Source organism: Thalassophryne amazonica, chromosome 5 (genome assembly GCF_902500255.1).
Source record: "Thalassophryne amazonica chromosome 5, fThaAma1.1, whole genome shotgun sequence".
Classification (NCBI taxonomy): Eukaryota; Metazoa; Chordata; class Actinopteri; order Batrachoidiformes; family Batrachoididae; genus Thalassophryne; species Thalassophryne amazonica.
In genome coordinates this window covers 102732998-102747582 of record NC_047107.1, presented here as the reverse complement: position 1 = coordinate 102747582, position 14585 = coordinate 102732998, and the positions used below count along the sequence as shown (strand labels likewise).

Genomic DNA, 14585 nt, shown 5'->3' with positions numbered 1-14585 from the left:
TGTGGTTTGTTCACTCTCACAGCTGACATCTCCACGATGTGCGACGTGGACGTTTCCTCAGAACCCACGAGTCCCACTTTGTACGGTGAGTCCTCAGATCAGTATTTCCATGTGGACCGCTGGCAGAAGCTCCGCACCGCCGTCCGCAAGCTGGAGTTCTGGGAAAACTTCAGCGCTGAGCTAATTGGGAGCGGCTTCTTCTCCAAAGTCTATAAGGTATTCCTTCAGTCTGCCTGCATGTGTGCTGCCTTCAAAGCTTGCTTTGTTCCACACGCTGATTGGGACATTCTTGCAACACTTTGATTGGCCCACCGCCCTTAGAGACTATAGGGGCGCAATAATCATCCCCATCTGACAACTTGCATAACTCATCCTTAAAACAGTATGGCCTTTCAAAGGTCACAAAACTGACAAAATTTAGTTTCTACTGAAATCCAAACATGATAATGTTGGTTTGCTTTTGGAATGTGCTCAGTTCAATGAAGAGAACATATTAATGTGGAGGGAATTCCATAATGAATATTTTATTTTCCTTTTAACGCCGTCTTCAGGAGGACGTGTGTGTGCACATGCAAGATTGTTTTGAAATGACCGGAAATTACCTTTGATCTTGTATGATGCACCTACATGGGGCATGCACCATAGACATTATATACGTAGACGCCTCATGGACTGTTGCTGCCTATTGGAGCCGATGTATCAGCCGGCCGCCATCTTAGATGAGTCCATATTGTGTCCCCAGTGCATTTATTTGTATTGCAGAAGGTGTTTCCCCAACTACAATAATCCATAACTCCCCGAATTTTTACCCGATTTTCCCACGGTTTGGTTTCTTAGAAGTAGAGATTCAGTTTCGATACAGGATGCTGTCACACGTTAAAAATACGTACTTTCATGCTGAAAGACTTATGCTCTTTAACAAAGACATGCTATGGCATATAGATAAAATAATGTATAAAATATTTTTATAATTTGTAAAGAAACAAGTTTGGATTGTTCATTTGAATTTCTCTCTCTCTCTCTCTCTCACTCACTCACACACAGAGGACATCACTTTAATTTCCTCTGCTTTGCTCATCAGGTTTTGTTACAAAGATGAACATTTTTTTCAAGGCCAGGAAAAGAATGTTCCAGGTCATTCCATGGTCTTAAACTACCTTGTTAGGCTTGCATCTGGGGCTGGAGAGTTAAAAACCTTGAAAAAGAACAGTTTTGCACAGCTTCTTGTGTGTGCTGGCACTCTGTAACTCCAGTGTTGTTAATTTTGCGACATGGTGCAGCCTTACTTTGTGAAATGCAGACACCACAAATGATTGAAGCATGAAATGATGGTTCTCAATTCCAAAGAATTGTGAAACAAAAGTGCATAAGAAGTGGATGGAAATGCGCACAAATACACTCTTCCTTTTGTTACATTAACAAAAATTCTCTTAAGAGTTGCGATGCTAGTTGGATGGAAACACAGCTAATCAGAGAGAGTACCAGTTCCTGCTGTAATAACGTTACACGTAAGTACCGTTTGTTATGATGATATAATATTACAAATTGTAAAATATCAAAATTATTGTTCAATCTTATTTGTGAAAGGTAATCCCACACAATCTGGTTTCTATACTGTGCCCATTATTGCAACCGTAAGCAGCACAAATTACTGGCATATTTGCTCACTCTCTATTGACTCCGGTGCAAGCCTGTTGTGAAGAGACCCATCCAATATGGTGGCGATGCTTGATGGCGTTGCACCAAGATATGAGGCGTCTGCATATATAATGTCTATGATGTGCACGCTAACATCTGTAAGATGTCTTGTAAAACACTTCAGAGGTATTATTTGGTTTCAAAAACAGCGTTTTTTGATTTAGAAATGTTTATTTTTTGCTAACTTTTACAGAACTAATTGAGTGCCTGTAGGAGGTTTGTATTCCTGTAGGAAATTGGGAGCTTAAGTAATTTTTTCATGGATGGTCGTATGAGGCTGTATTTGAAGGTGGGATGTATAAAGAGGTATACTTGCTGTTACATGGTTTTAACAGACAAAGCGTACGTTTAAGACATGGTTTACATTGAGAAACGAATAGACATGTAAATAGTTATTTTAAGAAAAAGATTGACATTCATCCAACACAGTCAGACATGTATACACACATAGAGATATAGGAAGGAATAAACACAGTTAGTGTATGGGAGAGGAAACTGGAGCACCCGGAGGGAACCCACGCAAACACGAGGAGAACATGCAAACTCCACACAGAAAGGCCACAAGTGGGAATCGATCCCATGACCTTCTTGCTGTGAAGAAACAGGGCTAACCACTAAGTCACCCCTACTATTTGACACAAACTGCTGTGACGGTCAGTGTAACTCAGCGATTCCGATGTCACTCTGACTCCTTCAGGTGATACACACCACCAGTCGGAAGGTGATGGTGGTGAAGATCTACAAGAATGACGTGGACCAAGACAGCATTGTTCGAGAGATCAGCCTGCTGCAGAAACTTTCTCATCCCAACATCGTCAGGTATCAGTCAACTCGGCCTCTAATGCTCTCGCTGCTCTTCACATGTTCCAAACTCTCCTGCAGAGGATCAGGGCCTTGGCTGAAGTGAACAAACCTTAAATAAGATACTTGGATTCATGTTGGTCCGAGTAAAATGGCTTTGAAGAGAAAGACGCTGCTTGAAGATTTCTCTATTGTTGAAACACACCTACAGGAGCTTCACCCTCCCACATATCACATTCTCACTGTCACGTTTTTCCTTTCCATCTCAGCTTCAGAATTTGTTTGGTTTTTGTACCTACAGTTCATCCAGAAAGTATTCACTGCGCTTCTCTTTTTCCACATTTTATGTTACAGCCTTATTCCAAAATGGATTAAATTATTTATTGTCCTCAAAATTCCACAAATACCTTATAATGACAATGTGAAAAAAGTTGATAGAAATTTTTGCAGATTTATTAAAAATAATAAAAACTAAGAAATCACACGTTCATAAGTATTCACAGCCTTTGCCATGAAGCTCAAAATTGAGCTCAAGTGCATCCTGTTTCCAATGAAGTTTTTCTACATCTTAATTGGAGTCCACTTGGGGTAAATTCAGTTGATTGGACATGATTTGGAAAGACACACACCTGTCTACATATAAGGTCCCACAGTTGACAGTGCATGTCAGAGCACAAACCAAGCATGAAGTCAAAGGAATCTCTGAGACAGGATTATCTCGATGCACAAATCTGGTAAAGGATACAGAAACATTTCTTCTGCTTTGAAGGTCCCAGTGAGCACAGTGGCCTCCATCATTTGTAAATGAAAAAAGTACATATTCACCAGGACTCTTCCTAGAGCTGGCTGCCCGTCTAAACTGAACGATCGGGGATGAAGGGCCTTAGTCAGGGAGGTGTCCAAGAACCCAATGGTCATTCTGTTAGTGTTCTCGCTACAACATTCCTCTGTGGGGAGAGGAGAACCTTCCAAAAGGACACCCATTTCTCCAGCAATCCACCAATCAGGCCTGTATGGTAGAGTGGCCAGATGGAAGCCACTCCTTAGTAAAAGGCACATGGCAGCCCACCTGGAATTTGCCAAAAGGCACCTGAAGGACTCTCAGACCAAAAGAAACAAAATTATCTGGTCTGTGACAAAAGATTAAACTCTTTGGCGTGAGTGCCAGGCGTCATAGAGGAATCGCCAGCATCCCTACAGTGAAGCATGGTGGTGTCAGCATCATGCTGTGGGGACGTTTTTCAGCAGCAGGAACTAGGAGACTAGTCAGGATTGAGGGAAAGATAAATGCAGGAATATACAGACACATCCTGGATGAAAACCTGCTCCAGAGCGCTCTTGACCTCAGACTGGGGCGGCAGTTCATCTTTCAGCAGGACAGTGACCCTAAGCACACAGCCAAGATATCAACAGAGTGGCTTCAGGACAACTCTGTGAATGTCCTTGAGTGGTCCAGCCAGAGTCCAGACCTGAATCTGATTGAACATCTCTGGAGAGATCTGAAAATGGCTGTTCAATGCTCCCCATCCAGCCTGATGGAGATAGAGAAGAGCTGCGAAGAGGAATGGGCAAAACTGCCCAAAGATAGATGCACCAAGCTTGTGGCATCATATTCAAGAAGACCTGAGGATGTAATTGCTGCCAAAGATGCATAAAGAAAGTATTGAGCAAAGGGTGTGAATACTTATGTGCATGTGGTATCTTAGGTTTTTATTTTTAATAAATTTCCAAAAATTAACAAAAAAAAACTTTTTTTCATGTTGTCATTATGGGGTGTTGTGAATAGAATTTTGAGAGGAAAATGAATTTACTCCATTTTGGAATGAAGGTGTAACATAACAAAATGTGGAAAAAGTGAATTGCTGCAGATCCTTTCCAGATGCACTATGATCACATTACTGTACTATAAATGAAACGCATTCAAGAAATTAGATGAAATTTTGTAAATGTCAGTGAAATAATCATCAAAATCAAATCAAATCAAAAAATCCTCAAGCAGATGAAGTCCAATGTTTGGCATCCCTTTTTTTTTCTTTATTTCGGCAGAGCATAGTCAGGTGTATGGTCTTCAGTCCTGTGTGTCTCTCTGTCTGTGATGAAGGGTGATGAGTGGCTCCTTTTGTATGACGGAGCCCCTCATCAGGAATCAAGCTGCCACGACTCAGTGATGAGGCTAAGATAAGGTGAGGCCGTAATTGCTTCCAAAGGTGTAATAACAAAGTCTTGAGCAAGTAGTCGCTCGTATGTAAGTACGAGCGACTACTTCGTTTTTGTTTGTAATAAATTTGCTAAATAAAAAAAATGTTTAAAAAATTAATGCGATTATGGGGTGTTGTGAGTATAACTTTGAGGGGGAAATTTTTTTTTTCTCCATTTTGGAATGAGTCTATAACATAACAAAATGTGGAGAAAGTGAAGCGCTGTGAATACTTTCCGGATGTGCTGCATTTCATTTTGTTAGAGCACTGAAAATGTTTCGCTTTTCAGCATATGCTGATGTGACTTTTTTGGCCAAAGCTGGCATGAATTATTATTGTAAATAAGTATGTTGAAACAGCTTTTCATTTTAAAAAGAAGTAGTATTTTTAACTTTCATCGGTAACAGATGCAGATTAACAGGTTGCATGTAAAAAGAAAATTTTAAAATCAGTCAAAAACCAAATAAAAAATTCCCACTCTCAAACCCTTCAGAATTTTGTGATGATCTGATAAACACTTTGAAATCTAAACTATTCCCGTGACACTCGTTTAACGGGACAGGTAACCTTTTTTTTTTCTTTTTTTTTTTTCTATTTCCCCATTCTTTAGACCTTATATTTGTACTGTGCAGCCTCACATCTCAGATGTTGATGTCAAATGTGCATGTCAGTGTCATGCAACAGCTTTGGACATAGCTGCATATAAATCTTGAATTTTGAATTTGAATTTTGAATTTGAATTTATTAGGCACCAATGCAAAAAAACAAACAAACACTCATTTGCAGACCACAAATCACTACAAAAAATAAAATAAAACAAAACAAAAGTTACAGGAAAGAAAGAACAAGAAAACAATAAACATGGTGCCCGAAAGGTGTAAGCAACGCTTATCAATGCCGACACCCACTCGTACAGTCAAATCAACCCAGGTTAGATGCCAGTTCATACATGTTCATTTCCAACAAAGTCTGAACAGTAGTAGCTCATAACTACTGCTGAGGGAAGTGAGTATTTCATAACAGCTCCTATTTTGTTCTAGTTACCCCAGTACATTCAATAGTATGAATTTAAATGAAGCACATTCATCATACAACACAACTCAACATTTTCCATCAGATACATATCTGGTGAACACCATTTCTTTGTATAAATATTTAAACTGATTGATATTTGGACATCGTTGGAGTTTCTCAGGTAGCTTATTCAATTTTTTTGGGCCACAAATAGAGACACAAAAGCATTTCCTGGTCATCCTTGTGCCAGCAATTTTAAAATGATACAAACCCCTTGAATTATATATTCCTTATCTTTGCATAAAATATCCTTGAATTCTGAGAGGTACTTGCTTATTTTTCACTTTATACATCAATTGAACAGTCTTAAATGAAATCATGTCATGGAGTTTTAAAATCTTTGATTTAATAAACAGTGGATTGGTATGATCCCAATAACCTGCATTATGAATTATTCTTAATGCTCCGTTTTGAAGGTTGAATAATGGTTGTACTGTAGTTTTGTAGTTATTGCTCCATACTTCAGCACCATAAGTCAAGTAAGGTGCAAGCAATGTGCAGTAGAGTATGTAGTGCTTTACCATCAAGAATGTGCTTTGCCCTGCTTAATATTGCCGTACTTTTTGATACTTTCTTTTGAATATGTTGAATATGAGCTTTCCAGTTGATTCTGTCATCGATGACCACACCTAACAACTTGGTCTCTTTGATAGATTCTATATTTACCCCCTGTATGTTTAATTGTATTTGTTCATCTTTTTATGGTTTCCAAATAACATTATTTTAGTTTTAGACCAATTTAGTGACAATTTGTTCATATCGAACCATCTCTTCAACTTCATCATTTCTGATCCCAGATCAACTAGTAATTGTTGCAAATTATCTCCTGAACAAAATAAGTTTGTATCATCTGCAAAGATGACTGCTTTAAACAGATCCGAGACATTGATATACAATATGAATAACTTTGGTGCCAACACAGAACCCTGAAGAACCCCACAAACAATGTCCAGATATGAAGAACAGCAGTCCCCAAGTATAACAAACTGTTTACGGATTTGTAAATAGCTTTTAATCCAATTCAAAGCCACTCCTCTGATCCCATAAAGCTCCATCTTTTGAAATAATATGTTGTGATCTTAACCTTAATATTTACTGAATGAGTTCCCAGAAAATGTAGATTTTATTTATGCATGTTCGTTCATGGACGTGCATGAATAAAATCCATGAATGAGAAAGAGAGCTTATATATGTGTGTGCTTTATCTCCCCCTGTTGCAAGTGACTGTGTAGGCAAGCAGAGTCATCAGAGGGTCACACCTTTGAGTCTGGTCTGCTTGAGGTTTCTTCCTCAGAGGGAGTTTTTCCTTACCACTGTTGCTCTGGGGGTTGGTAAGGTTGGACCTTACTTGTGTGAAGCACCTTGAGGCAACCTTGTTGTGATTTGGTGCTATGTAAAAGAAAATAAATTGAAAAGTTGTTGTATTTTTAAAGATTTAAGTCATAATAAGAATTTTCTTTGGCACCACTGTAATTTTATTCCTTAGAATTTAAATAAGGGATTCATAATATGATATTGCCAATATGATCAAAATCCACGCTGTCTGGAAACAGTTTAGAATTTTTTTTTCCCCCCCAAAAGGGAGAACTTCAAGTAATCAGACTTACAACATCAATCTTACATTTGGTAGCGATGTCATAGATCATGTGGGGGCTTCCTCCGATTTGCAGGAGGGATACTGGGAAGCACATGGTGACAGCCAATCAGAGTAAAGAAAGGCAGCTCCCTCAAGCAAAATAAACCAAGATGGTGGAAAATGCTCTGAAACATTTTTTTTCTGTATAAATCTAATATGTTTCAGATATTTGTAAAGGTTAGCGAGAAATAAACACTTCTAAATGTAAAAATGCTGTTTTTATAACCAGATAACACCTCAGAAATGATTTACAAGACATCTTAGACATTAGTTAAAATAATTGAGTTACAGGCCATCGTGTTGCATTTTTTTTTTTTTTCCTCTTGTGGTACTGATGCTAATAAATTTTGGGAGTTGATGTGGTGAGTGAGGTTCTCCGGTGGCTCTTGTTTGATTGTGATCGAAGCCCAGTGTCACTGCAGAGTTAGTGTTGGAGTCAGCGGAAGCACCTATGAAACCGGACCTGGGATCTGTTTAACACCGGCTGTGCCGTCTGCAGTGGTGACATGAAGAGTGAAGCCACACAGGCATAATGTTTGCTTAAGCAATCTTATTTTAACCAGTGAGCAAGTTCACAGCACTAACCTTATCACAGTGCAGCTTATCTGCTGAGGCTGCTACTGCTGACAGCGGTGGCCGGGACCGAACACACACACGCAACAAAACGGCAAGCAAACACAAATGGTGTTTGCTGAAGTCAACACTCCCAAGAACCAACGTCATGGTGTCGCCCAACGGCTCATTTTCTTTCATCAGATTTGTCAGCAGATCTGAGTGCTTAAACCTCTAAATTAGAATTTCTAAAAGTGTGACTGATTTTACAAAATAGTGAAAATTATTGTCACTCAGTGTTTAAATTGAGACTAATTTATTATCAGGATTTCTTTATTTATTTGCTTCTTATTGATGTCCATAAATATACAGTACATAAGGGTAAGCGTAAATGGTTGTTTGTGTTGGGGATGGCATGATACCGCGTTTTCATTTCTGATATGATCCCGATACTGGAACCTTCAGTATCTACTGATATCGACACCAATCTGATACCCTTTTCTCCATCTTAAATCGGTGAATGTGTTAAGTCATACATTTGTTTGGATGTACTTGGTTCACCTAGCCAGCTAACAAAGCATCAAGGAAAACTGTGAAGCAGATGTTCGCCTCACCTAAATTTAAACATGCAAAGCTCAGCAACAGAAGTCTCCGATCTGATTTTTTTTTTCTGTTTTTCGATAACTGATCCACTAATTTTCAGTCCACCGAGTTGTAAAAATGGGTACTGACCTTGGTTGAGGGGGTAAATGTGAGGCATCATTATAAAGCACAAAGAGCATCTGTTAGATGGAAAAGTGCTTTAGAAATGCAGTCCTCCTTCTATTTCTTCTTGTAATTTTAGCCAGTATTGAACCAGTACAATCCAAAATATCAGATCTGCACACCTGTAGTTTGTAAGTGTCAGCCCTGATGATTGGATAAGTGTTCTGCACTCAATTTATCCCTAGTGTATGCTGGGGTATAGCTCCGGTTCCCCCAGTAACCATGGATAAATAGAGGATGTGTATTTTAACATGTTTATCTGTGCATATCCTTGAAAACAGTCAAAATAATCCCAGTATAGTGTAGATACAAAATCTTTAACAGCAGATTGTGCCATTATGACAATAGATTATTTTTTTCTTACCCTGGTGTCATACGTTCACATATGGATGAGAAAATCTACAATTCCAGAATGGCATGTTGTGTCATAATATGTTGAAACATAAGGTGAATATTTTTGGTATTCTATTAATTTACTCTGCATTGTGCTGATTTGCATATTTTGTGCCATATTAACTGAGACAATGATATTGGCAAAACTAGTTAAAATGAAAATATTATTGTCAGCTGTCCTGCTGCTGACAGGAAAGCTCTGCAGAGAGTCAGGAAGTCAGCATAAAGAATTATCAGCAATCACTTACCTTCACAAGAGGAGAAGGCCACAAACATCACCCAGGTCACCACCTTTTAACCATGTTGCATTCTGGACATCAACAGGCTCCTATGCTCACTTCCAGATTACTAAAAACCTTCTGCCCAAGTGCCAGGAAAGAACTTAACCCTCACACATGACACTAGAAAAATGTAATAAAGGGTTCTTATTACTTATTTTATTATTAATAGTAGTGTCCTGTTTTGTGCAATAGTATCAGAAATGTGCAATAATATCCTGTTGCAAAAATACCCAAATATGCACAGTTTTTTATCAGTGTATATTGTACTATTTGATGACCTTTGTTTAATACTTATTTTTGCTTCTTTTTTTTATTATTATGTTGTTTTTAACTGGTCATAATACATTTGTGTGTCTGAATCTTGTGTTATTTTTCTACCAGTGAAGTTCCCTTATTTCATTTTGTAGCTGTGCAATGACAAGAAAGGCTCTGAATGATCACTTTTCCTGTGAATCAAATGATGTGTAATTTGTAAAAAAGCTGTTTATATTTATGCTGTGTGAGTTTTTAAAGGCTCACAAATTTTGTCAGAGTCCCATCATAATTTCTAAGTTAAAAAAAATGGCTTACTGTATAAAATGATTATTTGAACCATTAAGATTATTCTCAAATGATTGAAAATGTCTAACATACATTAGTGTTGACCATAATTTGTGTGATATGTGACTTTAAAAACAAATACAAGTGGATAAAAATACAACTTCATATTTTTGTAGGTACCTGGGAATCTGTGTAAAGGAAGACAAACTGTATCCAATCTTAGAGGTGAGTTTATTTATTGTCAGCTATGACTTAACCAAAGGCTGTAATCATAATTTATATGGGGGGCAGCCCCCCCTCCAATATTCAAATTTGCTGAAAATGTATCCTGATCAAATGATCAAAGACAGTCTGGAGTTACCTGTAAGTGCTGTGACAGTTAGAAGATGCCTGTGTGAAGCTAATTTATTTGCAAGAATCCCCCGCAAAGCCCCCCTGTTAAATAAAAGACGTGCAGAAGAGGTTACAATTTGCCAAAGATCACATCAACTGGCCTAAAGAGAAATGGAGGAATATTTTGTGGACTGATGAGAGTAAAATTGTTCTTTTTGGGTCCAAGGGCCGCAGAGAGTTTTTGAGACGACCCCCAAACTCTGAATTCAAGCCACAGTTCACAGTGAAGACACTGAAGCATGGTGGTGCAAGCATCATGATATGGGCATGTTTCTCCTACTATGGTGTTGGGCCTATATATCGCATACCAGGTATCATGGATCAGTTTGGATATGTCAAAATACTTGAAGAGGTCATGTTGCCTTATGCTGAAGAGGACATGCCCTTGAAATGGGTGTTTTAACAAGACAATGACCCCAAGCACTACTATTGTCTAAGATTTAGCAAATTGATGTTTAGCAAATTGATTTAGCATCTCGCTGCTTCATGCGCATCTACGTTTAGTTGTAAGGAAATAAAAACATCAATTTGACACAGTATCTGGACTTATCTTCATATAAAAGGTCAGGTCAGGCAGCAAGCTGCTGCTGCACATCACCACATCTACGACACTATTGAACTGCCTTCGGTCCTTGATTGGGAATCACCTAGGCAGATAACCAGTCTTCCCGATTTCTCAAAGGTAGCCATCTTTGTTTTTCAGTAAGATGAAACATGGGTGTGTCCTTGGCCTTCTCCGGTTCTTGAGGTCCTACACACTGACGTGTGCTGGGCCATACGACACTCACTCGCCAATGCAGCTTCCCAAGGGCAGCATGGCGTCTTAGTGATTGGCGCTGCAGCCTCACAGTGAGACGGTCCTTGGTTCCCTTCGAACAGGTCCTTTCTGTGTGGCTTTAGTGTGTTCTACCGTGTCTGCATAGGTTTCCTCTAGGTGCTCCGACTTCATTACACCTCCGAAGATATGCAGGTTAGGTGAACTGGTGACTCTAAATTTACCTTATGTTTGAGTGAGGTTATGAATAAGTTTAGATATACGTACATGTGTCAGCCCTGCAATAGATGCCTGCCTGATGTGTACCCTGGCTCTCGCCAAATGACTGTTAGGAAAGGCAAGAGCTCCTAAGGCAACAGCTCCTCTATGACCATTGAGAGTTCTAAGCGGTTACTGAAAATGAATGAATGAATTTGTGTAACACAAAGTCCTTCCACATAGACCACAGTATCACCTATAAAGTCAAGGGACATAAACCTCCCTCGCCAACAAAGGCACTTAAGCCTCCAGTTTCCACATTCAGTTGATGCAAGCATTGAACATTGTTGGACCCATAACACATCCCTGATGAACACCAGATTTCACTTTGTACAGCACTTTGTCTAACACTCACAAAATGTGTGTAAGCTGGCTATGATGTCCTGCAACTGGCTAGGACTCATTCTCAGGATGTCCCAGAGCACAACCCAGTCCATCAAATCAAATCCTTTGCAAAAATTAGCATTAAATAAATTGGATGTATTTAAACTTTTTTTTTTTTTTTGCAATTTTACCTACTTTAACATCTTTTTTTACACGGTGTTGTGCTGGATGTTTCAGTATGTAAACGGTGGCTGTCTGGAAGAGCTACTGGCCAGGAAAGATGTTCCGCTGTGCTGGAGAGAGAAGGTCGATTTGGCCTGTGACATCAGTAGAGGAATGCTCTACCTGCATTACAAGAACATTTACCACAGAGACCTCAACTCCAAAGTAAGTGCCCATCTCAGTCTGTCCCATTAATGCTTGTAACTATGAAATGTGACACTCTGTGTCCATCCCAGTCTGTCCCGGTAGTACTCATAAGTATGAAGTTGGGTCTTCGGTTCTTATCTCTTATCACCTGGAGTCATAGCTACTCCTAACTTCACGGGGAACCAGTTATTGATACTTGATTTCTGAAGCAAGCAACTACAGTATGACTTTGACTGCTCCTAATCACTACTATGTATGTGGTCTGGATCTCTGTTAATTTGGTGCTTCCTGACCCATCTCCAGATATACTGGACATGGAGAATGGGATATGAGTGACCTTGAACTAGATATCTTCTGTTTGGGCAGACAAGCACTCTAATTGCTTACACCACCATGCTGCCCAATAACGTGACTGAGGATAGTAATCATATAAAACTTCACATTGCAGAAATAAAGCATGCATCAGAAATGCAGGCTTAATTCCCTCCTTTTTCTATCTTGTTTCAGGTTCTCCTGCTTCTGTTGGTGGTGGTAGTTTTGCAATCAAATTGCTGTAATTCATGAGTCATGTGACATGCAGCTTTGGCTAAACTGATCACAGGGCCTTTAGCTGTTGTACATACCAGCAGAGGTTGTTTCAGAGGAGCTGATGCGTAGAATCTTAAAGGAAGACATTCTGCTTTAATTATTTGCATGTAGTGTGGCTGTTGTTACTGCACTGCGAACCCTAACTGGAGTCTGTGGTTGGTTATGTAATGAAAACCCTGTCCGCTTGGTAACTATGAGGTCTGTTAGAAAAGTATCCAACCTTTTTATTTTTTCAAAAACCATATGGATTTGAATCACGTGTGATTGCATCAGCCAAGCTTGAACCTTCGTGCGCATGCGTGAGTTTTTTCACGCCTGTCGGTTGCGTGAGCAGGCTTTGTGTGAGCAGTGGTCCACCCCTCTCGTCGTTTTTTTATTGCGAATAAATGTCTGAACGATTTGGAGCTTTGCTGCATCATTTTTTTCATTAAGCGCAAAACGTGATTGGTTGGTCAACGCAGGGAGTATTGTTGGTAGTGTTGTTCAGCTTCACTTTGGACGTTACAGTGAGTAGTCCGCTCAACACAAAAACAAAACGGACTAATTTTAACATTATTTTATTTTCTTTGTAGCTCTAATTTAATCGGAAAGACTTGATGGGGGAGAGGTGATGTCACGGCGCAGCTATGTGTACAGGGGGACTTTTCTTCATGTTTAGACACTGTTTTGGATTTTTTTTAAAAAGGATGCTTTATGTGGATTATTTATTCAGATGAATCCCACTGAAACTAACAGGTAAGAATTTATATTTACTACGTGTATTTTACTCTGCCAATCAATGCATTAATGAATGTATTTTGGTTGTTTAAGTTGCAGGGTTCAAAGCGTGTGAAAAAAGCAGCAGCTTTTTAGTTTGTAAATGACAGTGTATCTAATACCGAGATAAACTGTGACTTCTAATACTGTGTTTTACCACTTTTGAAAGATGATGACAGTGTTTGGGTTTTTTTTTTTTTATTATTCATTCATTTTTCGTGCATTCTTGTGTTTATGATCCTTGAATTTACCCAGCAGCAAAAAGTGAAAGTGAAACTGGTTTATCTGAAGCAGACGGTGTAATCTGATGTGGCTGCATTCGAATCGATACTAAAAGTTATCTGTTATCGGTTATCTATAATAAAGATAATTTTTTGGCAGTTTATAGGTTTAGCATCATAAAAGATAACTTTTCAGTTATTGGATTAATGGATATCGAAGCTAACTTTTTGGTTAGCTGTGCCCACCACTGGCTATCGGTAACATCAGTCCTATGCTGATGTTGTCCTATGCAGTCCTATGCTATGCTATTGTTAATCGCAGGTTTGGTCAAATCCCAGTTTAAAATCTGTATTTCAGTGTTGGATAACAAACAGCATCTTCACAGACTGGATTAAAGGATATGTCACACTTTTGCAGTAATACTGTCTGTTCCGGTGAAGATTGTGCATTACAGAGTGTAGTGGAGCGATGTGTAAATACTGGTAAGCCTGCTTTTTTTTTCCCCCATTTAGGCTATGGGAGAAAGTAACTGTAAATGAACATAATTTTTATGTTTTACTGTCCTTGAACTCCTGAACTTATAAATATTAACACTTACTGTGTTTCCTACACCTGCTCGTTTATCTTTTGTATGTGTGTAATTAGTTTTGTGGCTAATTGATGTGACCAGTTTATAGTCTGGATTTGTCCCTGCAGCTGTGCACAATGTTTGGTCTGGTGGCTCAGCTGGTGGCTGAGGAAACCCCGAGGCTGTCACAGTTTTACCGTAAATGCAATTTGTGACTTGATTGTAGTCTAACTTCCAAATAGTGCAGCAGGTAACTGAAACAATCATGCTAATGGTGATACAAGCACCAAAGTTGGCACAAATACTCTTTAGACAAAAAAAAAGGTAAAAAGTGATGCAAATTATTGGTTGTGCTAATAGGATTAATAAATGGAATAGTTTTGACTGTGTTGAA

General features: G+C 38.9%; 1 protein-coding gene across 1 annotated transcript in view; it reads left to right on the top strand.

Annotated features, from left to right (window-relative positions):
• Positions 1 to 14585, top strand: part of zgc:162952 (PKc_LIMK_like_unk domain-containing protein) — a 62977-nt gene that overhangs the window by 33831 nt on the left and 14561 nt on the right. Inside the window, exons 2-5 of the mRNA XM_034171003.1 lie at positions 23 to 216; positions 2396 to 2517; positions 10115 to 10163; positions 11926 to 12075. Of these exons, the coding sequence (XP_034026894.1) occupies positions 23 to 216; positions 2396 to 2517; positions 10115 to 10163; positions 11926 to 12075 (515 nt within the window). The remainder of the gene's footprint in view (positions 1 to 22; positions 217 to 2395; positions 2518 to 10114; positions 10164 to 11925; positions 12076 to 14585) is intronic.